General features: G+C 48.9%; 1 protein-coding gene across 1 annotated transcript in view; it reads right to left on the bottom strand.

The window, feature by feature from the left end:
- The window catches only part of LOC122385595 (monocarboxylate transporter 10-like), a 52,657-nt gene extending 35,996 nt beyond the window's left edge, over nucleotides 1-16,661 (bottom strand). The window contains exons 1-2 of the mRNA XM_043373972.1: nucleotides 16,021-16,661; nucleotides 7,725-7,876 (exon numbers count right to left, since the gene is read on the bottom strand). Of these exons, the coding sequence (XP_043229907.1) occupies nucleotides 7,725-7,876; nucleotides 16,021-16,294 (426 nt within the window). The 5' untranslated portion in view covers nucleotides 16,295-16,661. The remainder of the gene's footprint in view (nucleotides 1-7,724; nucleotides 7,877-16,020) is intronic.
- Nucleotides 16,662-19,453: the final 2,792 nt, after the last annotated feature.

The following is a 19,453-nucleotide window of genomic DNA, read 5'->3' on the forward strand; positions in this document are numbered from 1 at the left end:
AACATTGTTTTCACATTGTGTCAGCTTGAGTTTTACCAGGCATACAACAGGCTAAATGCTTGTTTTCCTGTGTTTAAATGGTGTGCATTGATTGAAGAGTTTTAGATATAAGCTTCCTGTAGCCGATCAGGAAAACTCATCATCAATTCATCCAGCACAATGAAGGCGCTACTGATGAACGCCGCCAGGCGGTCAGTGTTCAGTCGCCTACGCAGAAATACTCTCCAGGAAGTGGATTTCTCACAAATATAGCTATGTATTGGCACAGCTGTGAGAACTCAGGGCCGCCCTGAATTGTTACCACGCGGCAGTCACCGAACTGTCATTGGCAGGCACCTTAGCCCGAACGGCGCTTTTTTGCGCTCGTGCTGAAGGGTGCGCCAAATCGGCGCGCTTCACCTTGTGTAGGTGCCAACTTAGCCGTCACCAGGGCTACATTCGCGTCCCGGTCCCAGAGCTATGTGTCATCGCCGCCACCCTATACCGCCCCCTCCCCTCCCTCACCACCCCAGCACCCCACCAAGACCCTGCGCCGTGCCAGCTCCGAGTCCGAACCGCCGCGCCTCGCGCCGACTAGCGGCCGGCTGAAGAGCGCCGCTTCGCGTCACGGGCCTGGCACCGGTGCCGATTGGCGCCGGCCGCCCACCGGCCACATACCGAGTCCATGGCCAAGGGCGCCACCGCCCGAGTGTCGCCCGAGACTATAGAGCTGGCACGCGACGGGTCACCCGCGGGTGAGGGGGCGGGGTAGTGACCTCAAGAGGTCGTTCTAAATTCGGCAAAATAGATGATGGATAAAAAAGGAATCGGTAAGTGTAAAGCGCCATTCTTTTACCGTAGGCAATGAAAAACAAGTTCTACTATTAAAATGATTATGTAACAATCTGGTCACTATTCTCGGCTTGGCCGTCCCCGGTTGGTAAAATGACTATAACAGTCATTAACAAATATTTGTTCTAACTTTTCTATAACTACACATTTACCATGGCCAAGACGCACTTAGTTAGGTAGGAAAACCTCTAATAGTAACATAAAAAGTAACTGCATTATTATACTATTATAAATTCATTCGACTGTTCTCAGCCAGAGACTAATGGTTGACTGTTGGCATGTTTCCAGCCCCATGTCTTTTTTATGTGGGCAGACATGTAAACAGCATGACTTATGACCTCAGTCAGGCTAATGATAAAATAATGAACAAAAGCAATACAAGAAATGGCAACACTTATCATGATACAAAAAAATATATTTTTGTCCACGATCAGCAATATGATTGTTCATTGACGGTCGACAGACTGCGCAATATTCCTTTTTTCGGGCATTTGGTATTAGGGCATTTCATAGGCATTGCTTGCAATTGCATAAGCAAAAAGCGTTGTAACTTGTAAGTACAATACACTTGGAAATAAATATAAAACACGTTGCAGCTAATATTATATAGTGAAAGGAACTAAGTATGATTGACGAAATATTTGCCCTAAATTGAACCAAGCTTATTTGTCATGAGTACTAATGATTCCCATCATCAATGAAGACAGACAAAGCAAAGCCTTTTGGTATCCCTAATTCACTATGACCATAATTTGGCTCCCGGGCATACTTTATTTACAGCCAAAGCTCCGACGATATACCCGTATGCCTCAACAATACCGCGAATTATAACTTTTACAGCCCAGTGTTGTGTTGCACCTCAGACCTGAGCTGCACAACTGGGCTATCGGCTCAGTATCGTGCAACTGATACCAGCCCTATAAATTACACCGTCGGTATCCACAGTGCATTTGGCTCGCAGCACGTCAGATACGGTTAGCGGGAAAGTATTGTCGACAACCACATGAGCCTTAATTACCGAAGTTTACATATCAAAGCAGGGATGCGGAGCCGTGGAAATTTCAGACGGCTCCGGCTCCGGCTCCGGCTCCGGAGAAAAAAATCGACTCCGGCTCCGGCTCCGGCTCCGGGTGAAATGTCATGGCGGCTCCGGCTCCGGCTCCGGCTCCGAATAAAATGATCCGGCTCCGGTGGCTCCGGCTCCGGCGGCTCCGACTCCGGCTTCTACTCAGTACATCCTCTATGCGATCAATTAAATACGGGTGGAAGAAAAAAGGCGATGGGATTGGTACACGTTGCTTCTGTATTTGTATAACAAGGCTATTTTGAATACCACATTGTTTTACGCCTTGTACTGTCAAACCGAATTACTGTTAACGCCAGACCCCTTGAGACCCTAATTTTTCGCGATTACTTTTAAATGCGTGAAGGAATTTCAACCAAGCTCAGGACATGGCCGTTTCAAGACAGGCCGAAACTTTTACAGTTTAGATATTTTATCGCCATTTCAATATTTCAGGCACTTGTCATTGACTCGTAATGTTAAATTTCGAGCAAGATTTTCATCCAGTGTGTAGAGGCTATCACCAGTCAGTCTGTGATACGTTATGACGTCACAGCTAAGCCCCGCCTCTGTGGTCTTGGCCTGCGGCGGTTTCGGGCCGGCGCGCGGTCACTCTCGCTGTGGCGGGGAGCGGGGACGGGCGACGGTCGAGCGGTGCCGAAAGCCGGCGGAGTTGTGCGTAGCGTCTTGGCTGACAGTGCCCAGAGAGCGACATGATGACTAAGGAGTCATAAATGCTCAATGCGCATTGCTTCTACAATGCTGATATGTTCGCTGATATTTTATATATATATATATATATATAAGCTGCATATGACGGGCAGATGGCATATAACTGACATAAGGTTAGGAAATATTCACCTGTATTTAACCCTATTCCTGGCGGGCTCCGCCGGGACAAGAAACTGGCGGGGGGGGGGGGCCGATTCGGCCCCCCCCCTGAGATCTCGAGAACGAAGCAAGATAGCGACAAACGGTAAACGGCATCGGATACGCACGGTCAAGATCTACAATTTTTACTAAGGTCATTTTCAGGTCAGGTCAAAGATGACGTCACAGGGGTCGAAAAAGTCAAAATGGCGGCGCTAAATATGGAGAGAGTTTTTCTCGAATAACTTTCGAATTAGTCAAGATAGGAACAAACTAAGGGCATCATCGTGATCCTCTCGTCAATCCGCATCGAATGATATATATGTTGACCTCGCAAGGTCAAGGTCAAAGGTTGACCTCAGGTCACGTGACCTCGAGGTCATCATGTATATCATTCGATGCGTCTTGACGAGCTGAACACAATGAGACCATCCACGCGTCTGTATCTTGTTCCTGTACGGAGTTATTGGCCAAAAACCTTTGGTGACCTTTGATGACGTCACATGACCTCACAGCTGCCCAACAGCAAAACAGACCTCAAGGTAGTGAAGGTTGATCGTATATGAAGTCATGTATGGTATATGGGGCCATTCCGACCCGTTTTAGTGGTAAAAACAGGGAGTTGATTTTTCCCCCATTGACTTATAATGGGGAGGTCGCGAAACTGACCTGACCTTAGGTCACCGATATCAAAATTCCGAGATATACAAATTGCACATACTGGTACCCTAACTAAAGCCTGAAGAGAAGAAATTGATCGGTCAAAAACTCTAGCTCTGGCGTGATTGCAAACTTTTCTGAGGTAGGGTCACCAAACCGCCTCTGGTGACCTGACCTGAGGTCAGATCAACTCAAAATTTTCAGACATGTTGCGTAGAAGCCTTTTAGGAAAAGTCAGAAAATTTGAGCTTCCTAGCTCAACGCGTTTGGGAGAAATAACCAAAAAACCTCAGGGGGGGGGGGGCTCCTGAGGCCCCCCCCCGCCAGGAATAGGGTTAAAGCCTATGGCGTTGCAGATAATGCGATAATGGGATGTCGGATGTCACCAAGTAGCTGCCGATTTGTACATCGCTATGCAACCATCGAACAACGCAATAATAAGTTAATTGCCTGAGCTTCACATCATACGGCTCGCTCGTATTTCAAACAGATACCCTACATCGAAAATCGTATTTGTTAGGAATCGTTAACGTTTGTTCGAAGCATTCGACTGAGTAGTAGGTTGAGGAGTGATGGTCCTCTTGGTCCTATATACAAGAGTCAACAAGAGCCTAACATTTACTTGACCGTCTGCTGCAATTGACTCATAGCACGTGAAGCGTCAGCGAAATTCATAGTCCTTCACAGGTGGCAGGGGCGTCGTTTGTACAGAGGTCGCTGATGGGCACGGGTCAATGCCGCAGTCGTGGGCGGAGCCTAATGTCATATGACGTAGAAAGCCTCTATCCAGGATGGAAAAACAGTTAACATTACGAGTCAATGACAAGTGCCTGAAATATTGAAATGGCGATAAAATATCTAAATTGTAAAAGTTTCGGCCTGTCTTGAAACGGCCATGTCCTGAGCTTGGTTGAAATTCCTTCACGCATTTAAAAGTAATCGCGAAAAATTAGGGTCTCAAGGGGTCTGGCGTTAACAGTAGGTAAATAATTGTTTCCTCTTGAGAAAAGGAGCCGGAGTCGCCCCCTTTTTTGACGGCTCCGGCTCCGGCTCCGGCTCCGGGCTATATTGTTTCACGGCTCCGGCTCCGGCTCCGACTCCGGGCAAAATATGCCGGCTCCGGCGGCTCCGGCTCCGGCTCCGGCTCCGGCTCCGCATCCCTGTATCAAAGTATACAAGATGCAGTCGAAAGGCTGGGCTGAATCCACTACCAAATTTTGTGTTCGATCATAAAAAGAGGATATTGTCATATAGCTTTCTGTTTGTAACAAAATATATGCAGGCCTTTACAAAAAAAAAACAATAAAAAACAAATAGCATATCTTAATTATGATTAATGTGTATGTTTACATATGACACGACACAGATAACAGTAGTAGGGGAAAGTGGGGTAAGACGGGCACCTTAACTTTGGAGCCATTTTTCGGCCGGTTAGAAACATCATAGAAACGGGAAACTGGGTGAAAACCTTTTTCAGACATTTTACTTTCATTTGCCAGAAGATGAGACTTAGACCTGATTCAACAAATAAACTGCAGCTATTTTTGCAAAACCTTGCAAAAACCCGTCTTACCCCACCCCATGGGGTAAGACGGTCACATGGGTAGGGCAAGACGGCCAGCTTCTTTCACCGATCAGCGCAGCTCGCAACAAATGCCCGAGATTAGCCGCATTTATACAGTCGCTCGTTGGTCTCAAGTGCTTCGGAAATGGCAGTATACGAGATTCGTGCAGAAGGCGTATGCTCCTATATAGGCCCTAGTTCAGAAGCCATGTAGAACCGTTTTTCACATTCATTATTCGAGAATAAACTGTGCCGAAGGAATATTGCTAACATGTCTGTGAGTATCGGAATCGAACATATTCTTATTAGAAATGCTTCTTTTTTCCTACAGCAACAAAAATATTTTCACCATTACAGACCCATTGGGTTCATAGTTGCCCGTCTTACCCCAAACTCAATGTCAGAAGTTCAGCACGATTTTTCGCTGTGGACAATTTGATGCAGACAAAGCAAATCCGCCGTAAATGAACACTGTTGGCATATGAGTGTACCACAAGTGATTGCGAGTTTTTAACTCTATAGTGCTGTACACAAAAGCTTGCACAATACATTATGGATGTTTTCAATGAAATGAGTGTTTTAAAGAAATCAAAATAAAAGATTATCGACTGAACACAAATTCACCAGACTTGAATGGTGGTGTGTAGTGGGAAAGGCAATTCTGGTCCTAACTTTTCTTGCTCGTAGCGCTATTGGTTTGGTCTGCAGAAGGGGTGCCCGTCTTACCTACCCTGACCGTCTTACCCCACTTTCCCCTACTACTGTTATCTGTGGACGCGATTATATATACTTATAAAATTACACACAGTTGGGCCAGACCCCAGCACCACCCAACTCGACCCATACTAATATGGAACAGGAGCCCCTGGCACTGAGCCAGCTGTGGTGGCATTGACTGGACGGCCAATGCCGGGTCAAGGTCAAGGCTCCGCCCGCGGCACCGGGGTCGATAATCAATGGCGGGTTGATGTGCCAGATGACCACTCTCAGAGACACTGAATGAGCTGAGATGGATACTGTGGCAATAACCCGCGCCCCCTGGGGGACGGTAAAATCTGCCCCCTCCCGTTTTTCGCCAATAGCCCCTAAGCACGTTCAGCCAAAATCGCCAAACTTTTAGTACCTTAGTATACATCAATTTTACATTTTCCCTTAAAATTTAAGTGAATCCGTCTAAAATTTGTTAAGAAAATAACGTTTTAGTGACGTCATGCCACGCCATTTCGCTTAATAAATACCTGAAAATTTCAAACACCCATACAGTTTATATCAAGGATCAAGACGTAACGAAAAATATCTACGTGATTTCACTTTGTCCTTATGCAAATGGCTACCTTATTTTTGAAAATGTCTTGTTTCAACCAATGTTTTTCTTAAAAACTGATTTTTTTTGCAAAATCGTTGAACAATCCAAACTTCGTGGTTTATTGAAGAAAAACCATAATACAGGTACTCATATGTGAGACAAGTACTGCCTGTGAGTGTGTATCTATGTTCTAACTTTTAGAAGAATCGGCAAAAAAGTTAACGAGTTATTTCAATTTTAAGCATGTCACGACGCACCAAATTTTCAAACGTTTTGAAGTTGTGAACCTCGTACAGAAACAAAAATATAGCACCATTAGATTTGCGTGATTTGCATCAGATATACACCTTTTTTAGTATTGCCAATAAACTTTAAAGTTTGATCTCACTTGACCTTGACCTCACATTGACCTGCCCACGACCTGAACTTCATCCAACTACCTATGGTCCATATTGAGTATGCCTATTGAATTCTATGAATAAAATGACCCTTAAATCATATGTCACATATATATCATTTGACAGTTTTCCGTAACCCGGATATGTAGTATCTAAACCGTATTTAATAGAAAACATCTATCTTCGTCAATCTTCTGCGTTTAAATCGTTATTAGTCAGGACGTAAAAACATGCCACAAGATGAAGGAAAAACAGAACAAAAAGCAGATCACCGGGTCAGCCATGGTAATCAGCGTCGTTTGAGAAGAAAACCGCGCCCAGACATCCGCAATGCGGCTCTATCATCGGTTTGTATTCGCTTATACTACTGTTTTCTTAGCAAGTCTTGTCATCGTGTTTACAAGTGGGAGGTCACGGCCTGGCCGGCAGGCTTTCGGTCCTAACTGAAGTAAAGTAACATTGACACGCGGTCTGGCCGTGTTCTGTCGTCACAGTCTGCTGAATTGGTACACAGAACGGAACATAACTGGCCGCATATTGCGTCGAATGCCATGAGCAATGAGCGTCTGAGAGTGAAACAAGTGACAAAGTCTGGACTTTGGATGCTATCATTCACAACTCGCAATGGGACAACAGCATACAAGCATAGGAGTACGCAGGCGAGACCGACAAATTTAGCTAACTGTATTTTGTTGTATGTAGTTTTGCCCTGCCTTCTTGTTTTACCTTTTAGCTCACCTGGCGGAAAATTACGAGAACCGGTAAGGTGCTTATCTCACAAACGGGCAATATCTAATCGAGCTAGCGTTAAGACTAGGTATATCAGACCTTCGCTTCCAAATTCAGCCCCGTCGCTCCCCAAACGCTCCATTTTTACATAAATTGCTTACTCGAGGTCATCTTTCTCCATTCCGATCGTCACATCTTTCACACATCCCTCACACATCTCTCACACATATCTCACACACCTCTCACACACCTCTCACACATCTCTCACACAACACATCTCTCACACATCTCTCACACACTCACCTGACCGGAGACGAACGCCGAAACGAGCAGGCCGGTGAAGGCCATGAGGGCACCGCAGCACGCGGTGCGACGCATGCCCACATGATCAGCCAGCACGCCGGACGCGGCCGACATCAGAAACGTTAGGCCCGTGCACAGCGAGCCCGCCAGAGCTGTCGGGCAGGGGGGGGGGGACGTCACTGGAGGCGACTTTGAGCTGTGCATGTGTCAAAAGAGGCAGTGCGGCAGACAGTGATATCGTTATGTTCCGGGAACCTGGATTACTTTCTATAATAAATTGCAACGGTCAGCGGCAGGGGCGGATCCAAGGGGGGGTCACATGGGTCATGGCCCCCCCCTTGAGGCCCGGGGGCCCAAAGACCTTCCAGGGGCACCACCGGCCTATCAGGGGTATCACAGTCCTGACAGGGGCACCACAGGACCGCCAGGGGCACCACAGGCCTAGCAGGGACACCACGGGCCTGGTGCCCCTGGGCCCTGACAGGACTGTAACGCCCCTGACAAGCCTGAAGTGTCCCCGGCAGGCACGTGGTGCCCCTGACAGGCCTGAGGCGCCCCTGAAAGGCCGGTGGTCCCCTGGCAGGCCTGTGGTGTCCATGGCAGGCCTGTGGTGCCCTTGCTAGGCCTCTGGTGCCCCTGACAGGCTTGTAATGCCCCTGGAAGGACTGTGGTGCCCCTGGGCCCTGACAAGCCTGAGGTGCCCCTGACAGGCCAGAGGTGCCCTTGCTAGGCCTGTGGTGCCCCTGGCAGGCCTCTGGTGCCCCTGACAGGCTTGCGGTGCCCTTGGAAGGACTGTGGTGTCCCTGGGCCCTGACAAGCCTGAGGTGCCCCTGACAGGCCCGTGGTGCCCTTGTTAGGCCTGTGGTGCCCCTGGCAGGCCTCTGGGGCCCTTGCTAGGCCGCTGGTGCCCCTGGCAGGCCTCTGGTGCCCTTGCTAGGCCAGAGGCCTGCCAACCCGTCGGACTGACAACGATTTGCTTACCTGCTAGGCCGCTGGTGCCCCTGGCAGGCCTCTGGTGCCCCTGCGCCCGGAGAGGACTGGTGCCCCTGAAAAGTCTGAAGTGCCCCTCGGCAGGCCCGTCGTGCCCCTGACAGGCCCAAGGTGCCCCTGCGAGGCCGGTGGTGCCCCTGGCAGGCCTCTGGTGCCCCTGGCAGGTCTGTGGTGCCCCTGGCAGGTCTGTGGCGCCCCTGGCAGACCTGTGTTGACTGGTGCCCCTGCTAGGTCGCTGGTGCCCCTCACAGACCTGTGGTGCCGCTGGGCCTTGACAAGCCTGAGATGCCTGGCTATGACAGGCTCGTGGTGCCCCTGATAGACCAGTGGTGCCCTTGCTAGGCCTGTAGTGCCCCTGGCAGGCCTCTGGTGCCCCTGCTACCCCTGCGCCCTGAGAGGACTATGGTGCCCCTGAAAAGCCTGAAGTGCCTCTCGACAGGCCCGTGGTGCCCCTGGGCCCTGACAGGCCCAAGTTACCCCTGCGAGGTCGGTGGTGCTCCTGGCAGGCCTCTGGTGCCCCTGGCAGGTCTGTGGTGCCCCTGGCAGGCCTGTGTTGACTGGTGCCCCTGCTAGGCCGCTGGTGCCCCTCACAGGCCTGCGGTGCCCCTGGAAGGACTGTGGTGCCCCTGCCCCTAGGGGTGCTCATGGGCCCAACAGGCCCGTTGTGCCCCTGACAGGCCTGTCGTGTATACTTGCTAGACCTGTGGTGCCCCTGCTTCCTGACAGGCCTGTGGTGCCCCTGGCGGGCCTGTGGCGCCCCTACAAGGCCGTAGGTGCCCCTGACAGGTTTGTGGTGTCCCTGGAAGGACTTTGGTGCCCCTGACAAGCCTGAAGTGTCAAGGACAGACCCTTTAGACGCCAGGGTCAAGTTCGTCGGACTGACAACGATTTGCTTACCTGATAACGTTCCTGGTAAGTACTCATTACTCAGCGTCCACAACATATATACACATAGCACATTCATATATACTTGCTTACAATTGGTAAATGTGGTTGTGGCTAAGAGGTAAGATACTGACTAAAATTAAAAAATAAAAATAAAAAACTGAAAATGGGGGCACCACCATAATGAAGTGGACGAAATCCGTTGAGTTTTTAATTTTGGGTATAGGTAGCAGGGCATATTTTAACAAATTTTTACTGCGTCCCAAAGTTGAGCAGAGGGCACGTGCTACTACTAAGGGCACAGGGCAAGGAACAGAGTAGGGCACTGAGGAGGGCAGAAAGTAGGGCACGGCAGGTTACAGGGCATGGCACAGGACATTTTAGAGGGAAGGGTACAGGTCAGGGCACACAGCAGGGCACAAGTCAGGGAACCGGACAGGGCACAGGGCAGGGACGCAGTGGGTCAAATCAGCAGGGGCTATGTCCCAAGGCGAGGGGGCTGCGTCCCAGAATGGGACGCAGTAAGTGCCTTAAAATATGCCCTGATAGGTAGGGGCACCACTTCGATTCATGACCCTCCCCTTGGAGTTTTCCTGGATCCGCCCCTGGTCAGCGGTACCATATATGAATTAATTACAACGGTCAACTCCAGACATTTGTGAATGACGGTCGTCCGTAATCTGTAGGTAAGCATGAAAGTGCGGAGGTGCCGTGCGTTGACTCGGTCGGCGTCGCATTCACGGCCGACCCAGCCTAGGTGTAAGGGCTGCCTAGTGGTCTCTACGTGGGTGATCAATCGACAGAAATAGCCTGCATTCACTTCGCGGTCGATAGATTCGTTTTGCTCGGCTCCCGCACGTGTTGTCTCACTTGGTCTGCAATCTTTGTTGCGGCGGCCGCGACAGGCACAATCACAGCGGGCAACTGTTATCGTGACAGGATTTGTCCGGCCATAACCTTACCTCTAATGACAGGATTAATGCACATACGTGCATTGGGTAAGTACTAAGCAGCCATTTCACACCTCATTGCTGCTTGCTGGCATCATACACACATCATCACATGAACTGAACCTAAGTATAAACGTAAATATCGTGGACTTTTGTCTCCGAAGTGCATTTTCGCAGAAAAGAGGCAACCATCAGAAGTGAGTACCCACCAAGGCTTTAACCCGCGCTCTGCTGGGGGTCCTGGATTTCCACGCCCTGCTGGGGGGGGGGGGTGTTTGAACACCCCCCCCCCTTGTAACTCGGCTCCTGGGCCACGTAGCGATACGCGGAAGGCGGCGTTCGAAAGAGCGTAAAAAATAATGACGAAATCACTTCGGTCAATTTTTTGTTCAGGTCAAAGGTAAGGTCACCAGAGGTCATTGAAGGCAAAATTTCGCCGATTTGCAGGTCAAATGTCGAAAATTTCCAAGAAGCCAACGCATAACTCGGGAACCAATAAAGCTACAGCGCCGCGGAAAAGCGCATTCGAAAGCCCTATTAACGCCCTTTCTGAGTAATCTCTCAGATTTGACCTAACGTCAACGGTTTTGCCTGCAAGGGGCAAAAACTGCAAAAATAGCCGATTTTTTCGAAAACAGTTTTTCTGCAATAACTTTTGACCCAAGCATTGTACGAGCTTACTTTTACCGGCATCGTGTTCCTCTCGTCAAGACGCATCGAATGAACTATAACTTGACCTTGAAAGGTCAACTTGAAAATTTGACCTCAGGTCAAGGTCATGACCTGACCGGAAAGGGTCATGTTGCATATCAGTCGATCCGTATCGTCGAGCTGAACACATCTAAGGCGTTTTCATCGCTCTAGCATGCCTCTATCAAAAGTTATTTGCGAAAAACTGTTAGATACCATTCGTGACCTAAGATGACCTCAGGGCATAAACAAGGGTCACGGACACCATTTTCAAGTTCAGTGTGTCTAAACCACTTGTAATTCGGTGTTTGGGAGTGTTTATAATGTCTTTCATCCAAAAGAGGCGCATTTCAATTTTCTCCCATTGACTTATAATGGGGAGGTCGCAAAATTGACCTGACCTTAGGTCATCGATATCAAAATTCTGAGATATACATTTTGTACATGCTATTGCTCTTAGCAATCGCTGAAAGTTTCAAAGCGATCGGTCACTCGGTGTAGCTATGACAGACATTGAAAGTTTTTATGAGGTGAGGTCACTCCAAGTGACCTGGTGACCTGACCTTGAATGACCTTGGTCTGAAATTTTCACAACATGTGTAGAATTGATGTATGATAAGGTGTACCAAAAACGGCGGCGCTCCGCGCCGCCGTTTTTGAGATATTCGCGAAAAACCACAAGGGGGGGTGTTCAAACACCCCCCCCCAGCAGGGCGCGGGTTAATGTGGTTCGCATCGTAAACGATAAAAAACTGTTCTTGACCAGCGAGTAAGTCATAACATGACTGCGTTAAACACGATTAGAATTACATTATCAGTTGAATGGTACACAAATCTGGTAAGAAGTTCTCAGGAGTGTTACGTCTGTCAGTCGGAGATTAAGTGTCCCCCACCGTTCCAACCAGCTGTTCTCAGGCTCGGCAAACCCGACACTCCCCCATTATCGTTTACAATCCCTTAAGGTCCGTGACTCACGGGCCGTGTTTAATTGCCGACTGTGCTCCGTGATCCGTGGAATGCAGCTGTGGTCTTGTCTGACGTGACCTATAAAACCTACATGCATCTGATGCTCTGACGGGGACGTCGTCGAGAACGGGGACACTATTGCCTGTTGACCGTTTAACCTGTTTCTTTGTAATTTGTTGTATAAATATTATATTTTACGGTTTACGGCCCATGCAGGCCGCCCGTGCTATGCTCTGTGACCCTTGCGCTGTTCTCTACACTTGTCGTTAGTCCTGTTTTGTCTCTAGCCATGTCGCTTCCCAAGGCCACGATCAATGGTCCATCATCCATGTTCGGTGCCGTCCTGTATCGGCCCTCGCCATTGACCGGGGTCCGGGATGCGAGATAATGACTGTTCCGACCCCGGGGCAGGCTAATAGAGCCAGATTGGGGCGGACGCAGGAGATGAGTTCGTATTGGGTATTGAGTATTGGGTATTCTATATAGCCCGGCGGGTCAGCTATTCCAGGAAGGTCGACACGGAGGAAACATCGTAACAAAAATCAACGGTCACGAAGTAATATTGCAGCAAGCAGTCGCATTAAAAACTAACCAAAGACAAAAAATGCACCAAAAATGTTTCAGATCATTCACGTCAGGTTTTTTTTTGTATGTGTTCGTGAAATATTTCTGGCATATTCATGCACAATGAAATAGGTATGCTCAAAGTACATGATGCATGTACGCCTCAACGAAGATCTGACCACGGATTTGACCAGTCGAACATTTCAAGAAATTTGTTACCCGGCCCAGTTGGGCGTATTCGACATGAAGCTCTTATAGTTATATATGGCAGCCGTTCAATACGTGGGCACCAGCACCGACGCACGAAGAAATTTTGAATAATTTGGTCTGAAGGATATTGGGTGTCTTTTGCCTAACTCAAGATCCCAGCTCCCTGCAACGTAGGGATCGTTGTACTGGTTGATCTGGATTAGACTGGGCGATCAGGATAATACCGGAATAGGAATGGGACAAAATGCGCACATTACATTCGGCTTGCATAACCAAACGGTTCAACGGACGGTGTTATCTCCTGCTATAAACATGTATTGATATAAGAACAGCCGTGGCGATAAGTGTGTGATGATATCTTGGAGAGCGTGTAAAGTCTGCGCCTTTGGCGGCGATCAGTGTGAATGACACTTGACGTGCTCAAATACTTAGTTATGAGCATGGAAGGCAAGTCGTAGGAACGAAAGCGGTGATAAACCTGCTTGAATATTTTCACCAAAACCAAAGATTTAAGTTTTAAACATTTAAAATACGAAAAAAAAAGAATATTTAACACCAAGCTCCGAACAGATGACCTTCTGTTATTACCGTCGAGTCACTGGCAGCTTAAACGTAACAAATGTTGGGAAACCTGTGAAAAGCATGGTCCACCGTTTTAACAGTATTCGCACATCGCCCTGTACAGTGTACACGCCACAAACACACGGATTAACCGTTAAAATTAACTTGTGATTATCTCTCACATTTTAAATGTTCAAGAGCCCTTGAAATGCTCAGAGCTATGCATCACATTGCGCACAATGCACAGTGACGCCTGAGGTTACTGACCGGGGTTGACCGAGTGTTTATTGTTCATGTTCCGCCGCGGTGACGGTCTGTCGGTCAGCAGTCGGCCTGTAAGAACGACCAGACTTTGGTAATTTGGATTTTGGGCCCGAAATTGTTTTCACTTTTTACAAACGACCTTGAATCACACTTGCCTTTTGGAAAACAAGTAATGTATGCCGATGACGTGCAATTTTTAGATTCTGATGCTGTCGAAAACTTAACCACTCTAAAACAGCGAGTCGAAGACACGCTAGAACTGGCGCTCAAATGGTATACGCAAAATAGATTGAAGATAAATCCTGGTAAAACTGAGCTGTTGATCATCAAGTCACAAAAGAAAAAACTTGATCACCATTTTTCTATCAAATTCGGAAACAGCGAAATCTCACCTTCCCCGTGCGCCAAAATTCTTGGAGTATTCATTGATTCTGCACTTACATGGGAGAGGCAGGTGTCACAGGTGATCCGCCGCTGCTACTCTGTTCTGATCGGGCTGTCCAAGTTGAGACACAAGCTGCCATACGAGACTAAGAAGCTGCTGGTTGAGGCGCTCGTTTTCCCGCACATCAATTACTGCTGCACTGTGTGGGGAGGATGTACTGCCTCCCAAAAGCACCGTATCCAGAAGGCGATCAACTTCGCGGCACGCGTCGTCACAGGACTGGCCCGACGGCAGCACGTCACTCCTGCTCTGCAGGCGCTTGGATGGCAGCGTTTCGAGGGCATGCTTGAGAAACGGGATGTGGCTCTTATACAAAGGCTGGTCTCGCTTGACGCGCCGCCTGCACTGGCCCAAGTTGTACAGCGTCGCTCGGACGTGTCACAGAGACACACCCGATGCTCCCACGGACATCAGTTGGAGCTACCTAAAATTAAGAGTGAGCGAGCGAGGTGCTGTTTCCCTTACAGATCTGTGTCCACGTGGAACAGCGTTGGCGGGGTCGGCAGCGGATGAAAAACCATGTATTTTAGATGTCTTTTATTTCTTTTGGTGTTTAGTGTTTCGCTATTGCGTTGATTTTAGCCTTTTATGTACGTACTGCGTAATGATTCACGTGTTTGTCAGCGAATTTTAATACTTGTATGTACACGACGAGAGGGCTGAAAAGCCATTTAAATGGAGACCTCAATACACTGGATTTGGATTTGGATTTGGATTTGGTACTAAGTTTGTGCGGCTGCCTACTTAGCCGTCAGACGTTTTCCGCATCATGCCTGGAGAAGAGACCTGTGTTGTGCGGTGGACGGTGTCTGAGCCATAAATGGCATCTTTAGTTTAATTGTTTCAGGCTGAGCTATCAGTGTTTGGTAATCTGGAGATTTAACAGCTACACGAACGGACAAACAGCCAGATTTACTAGAATTTACGGCATGTTTCCAGGAATGATAAGCGACCATCTGACCGCCCCATGTTAGGGCTCGGTTTCTTTTTACATTCGTGTGTTCATAACAAAGCGATATTATAAAAAAGTCGTTTTCACTATGGGCTATCTGGCGAATGCACCAAATTTAACCAAATCTGCATCATACTTCTTTTATTACAAATAGGTACCTTTCTTCATATCATGAATTTATTTCAGTGTTAAATCGAAAATAAGGTGTGATAATATGGAAAAAAGGTATATAAGCATCTGTGCAACCCAAACTAATACCTTAAAAAAAAACACAATGAAATTATGACCAAATCTGCACCAAATCTGCACCTAATCTACACCAAATGTGTACCAGATGGCCGTCGTAAAAACGGCTATTGTCTACTTCTTTCTTAGCATGTAAGGAAAATTGTCAGCCCTTGAGGTCGAATATCTTGGACACATGGCAATCTTCCATCAATGCCAGCCGGTAAGTTTCAACAAAAGCATGACAGTGCCTCTATTCTCAGTGTCTCGTTTTTCAATGGTCATGCCATGGCGTTTACAGATTTAGAAAGCAGTTGAGGGAATGAGTGCTGATGATCGGCGCTCTCATGAGACAAACGCCGCCGGTCTCAATTTGACCTGGCGCTTGGTCTGAGACAGATAATGCCTATTGCCTAAACAGCATTGTTTAGTACACGCTAATACATTGCTGACGGGACTGACTAGCGTGCTCGCTCAAAACAACCAAGCTGTCAATCAACAGTCAGCACTGCATGCACTCTGTCAACTGGCACAGATGATGTCGTCACGGCCCCACACCGGTGGTGGCGTGAGAGTATCAACCAGTGTACTCACAGCACTTGAAGGCGGCGTTGGCCACGCCGGCCGTCTCCATCTGCTCCAGGAACGAGACGTAGAGCACGCCGTAGCAGTTGATGATGCCGAAGATGACGCCGTTGCAGAGGAAGCTGACCAGTACCACCAGCCAGGCGCGCAGACCGCCGTCGACCGGCGGGTGCACCGCCACCGGCTTGGTCTCCTCGGGGGGCTGTTTCTCCGGTAGTGGCTTCGTCAGGCGCGTCATCTCCGAAGGAGCCGGAGAGTGCCGCCCGGAGGTCTGAGGCGGCATGGCTGGTAGCGGACGGTTGACGGTTGACTGTTATCGGTCGGCTATCGGGATTTAGTAGGGAGTTGCTGGTGGAGGGTAATTATTTAAGGACCGACGACTGACGACTGACGGATGACGGCTGGGTAAAATTGTTAACTGACGACTGACGTCGTATCTGACGTCCAACGAATGGCACCTGACGGCTGACGAGTGACGGCTGATATCTGATGCTTCAACTGGCCGATAGCAAACGAAAACCCCCAATGCCTCCAGCCTCCAACCGTCGATCCTTCGAGGAGGCGCCGGCCCAGTCTCCCAGCCGTCGGGGCCCACTGGACGACGAGCGATCGATGCTTGGTGTCGGGTCACCGGCGGACCAGCCACCACTGACGTACCGGCCGCAGCCCGCGCCGACGAGAGCCGCAGCGCCCCGTCCGCGCCCCTTCTCCCCCCCCCCCCCCCCCCGGCGAGACACCGACGGAAGGTCCGGGCGCCTCCCCCGCAACGCCGGGCTGGTAAAGGTATTCGTATGCGTATCATTTAGGTAACAGTAGCACCTCATATTAAAAAATAAAGGAATAACGTTCGACAGAATGGATAAACTGGGCGCGCTTAGTTCTTATTTAAATTGCCTTTTCGAAACTTGTTTTCGGCATCAAAATTAATTTGTTAATATCGAAAGTCCTTAAATAATAATCAAACATTTCTTGAACGAAAGTCTGTCCCGTATACGGGACTGAGTTGAGGAGTTGAGGAGTTGAGGACCTAGCTCAGTTGACAGCTGATAAAGCGTTGGATGGACTCCCGGCAGTGAGAGCCCAAGTTCGTGTCGATCCGGCGCTCGATATTTTACACTACTGACGGGGAAAAATCAATTGGCGCTATCTTGCTTCTGGGAGAAAACTTTTTACGTTTGAATGATTCATGCTTGATTATCTCGCGGGTTTTAGAGGTATATTTTGCCCCTATGAAATTAAGTAAATTTCCGGCTACATCTTCTTCGTCTCAAGCTTTTAACCCTCGCCGGACCTATTGGTTTTCTACATACGCGCCGGCCGAGGGGGGGGGGCGGGTACGACCCCCTCTCGCCGTTTCGCCCCTGGTGGAGCTAGCGCGTCGCGGAAAAAAAACAAGCGTGTGCGCCGTTACGAGACGCAGAGATTGGTACCCGATTTTAAGGTCTTAGGTCAACCGGTGACCTCTGAGGCCAGGTCAAGTGCCCCAGGGTACGGTTCTGTTTTTGGTGAATAACTTCGCAAAAAACGGCCGCAGAGCCGCGATTTTGGCAGCATCGTGTTCGCCTCGCTCAGGCGCGTCGAATGATATACTTTTTGTTCGGGTCAGGTCAACTTAGGGTGTTGACCTCAGGTCAAGGTCAGGTCAGCACCCCCAGGTCACGAAGTTGGTCGAAAGAGGTCATGTCGCATATCATTCGATTCGGCAGGTCTTCCTGAGTCCATTGGTGGCTTTCTCGACTCGCTAGCTCAATTTGATCAAGAGTTATTGACGAAAAACTAATATGACCTTGATGACGTCATAAATGACGTCACGGAAGGTCAACATTGCAAAAGTGACGCACCTAACCTTGCAAGGAGTGCATCAAATCACGATTCTGTGTGCTTGAGATATTGGAGATCGTTCCCGGCGCCAGAATAGCAGTTTGAATTTTTCCCCATTGACTTATAATGGTGAGGTCACGAAAATGACCTGACCTCATATGACCTTCAGGAAAAATCCGAGATATACAAGTTGTGAGAATCATAATGGATACTAGATCCTGCAAGTTTCATTTCCCTGTGACATCTCCTCTGGCAGTGAGGGCGTTGCGAAGTTGCGACGTCTGAAGACCGTGCAGAGGTTCACTTATGACGTCATAGGTCAGTGACCTGACCTGACCCAAAAATGCAGTTGGTGTCAAAAGATGCGGCTTGGATCAAAGGTCAGGTATGCCAAGTTTCAGCTTTCTATCGCCAGCGTGTTCGGAGCTATCGCGAAAAAAAAACTATGGGGGGGGCGGCACCCGCCCCCCCTCGGCCGGCGAGGGTTAAGGGTTGAAGATGCGATCCATTTATTCGTACACATTGTTCCCGCATTACAATTTGCTTGCGGGTTTCCCCAGGAATAGCGCGGCGAACGCGGCCCTTGATTTGTTTGCGTGGCGCACTGCGCGTCGTGGCCAGTGATTCGGCCCTTAAGTGCTAGGGTGTTTTTTACGGGATATTCTGTTCCCGTCCTGTTCAGCATTTCTTTTTTTATCAAAAATAGCCTTGTCTTTGCGTGAAATTGAATTCTGGTGGATTTAGTCTCGACAGCTTTTCGTCTCATTCGTCTCACTCTGCCCGAGCGGCTTCCCACTATTAAAGCAAGATTCCACGGTGAGTCTGCTTTCCCTCCTCTTCACGTCTTCATTTTTTGTTGACTACTCTTTGGCAAGACTTGTAATTTCCTCACAAGATTATCTCGCTTTTTGGTGTCGTTCTCTCCAGCTATGCCAGCCATGTTCTCCAAGGCGGTTACCGCTACTGACGAAGGTCAGTTCCTTCCCACTGGACCTGCTTACCTCCTCGTGAGATTTAAGGAAAAAAACCAAAGCTTTCGGAACTTCAGCCCTTACAAAATTCGAGATGAGCTCCTGGACGTGATCCATTATGCAGCTGCTAAGGTTTCTGCACTTCGAAGCGGCTCTCTGCTTGTCAAAACGAGGGACATGTACCAGGCCGAGGCTCTGCTAGCCTGGAGGTCATTCAGGGGGGAGGACATCTCTGTGATTCCAGCAGACCGCCTAAACCAGGTGGAGGGGATGGTCTATGCCCCTGAGCTCTCAATGGAGTCTCCTCAAACCATACTTGAGGAAAGCCGTGACCAGGGTGTCACAAGTGTCACACGCCTCCCTTCAAAAAATTCCAGACCGAACCCACTGCTCAAGGTGAGGTTTTCGGCCACACAGCTGCCTGAACACCTTTATGCAGTGTACATGCGCTATGAAGTCAGGCCATCTCACCAGCTGCCTCGGCGCTGTGGCAAGTGCCAGCGTTATGGACACGGACAAGGCACATGTAGGTCTCGTGCTGAAATATGCAAACGTTGCTCAGAGGAGCATCCGTCTACAGGGTGTGTCGCCCCTCCCCACTGTGCTGCATGCAATGGACCGCACCCAGTGACTGACAAGAACTGTCCCGT

This window comes from Amphibalanus amphitrite, unplaced genomic scaffold (genome assembly GCF_019059575.1).
Source record: "Amphibalanus amphitrite isolate SeventyFive unplaced genomic scaffold, NRLGWU_Aamphi_draft 000224F_arrow, whole genome shotgun sequence".
Taxonomy (NCBI): Eukaryota; Metazoa; Arthropoda; class Thecostraca; order Balanomorpha; family Balanidae; genus Amphibalanus; species Amphibalanus amphitrite.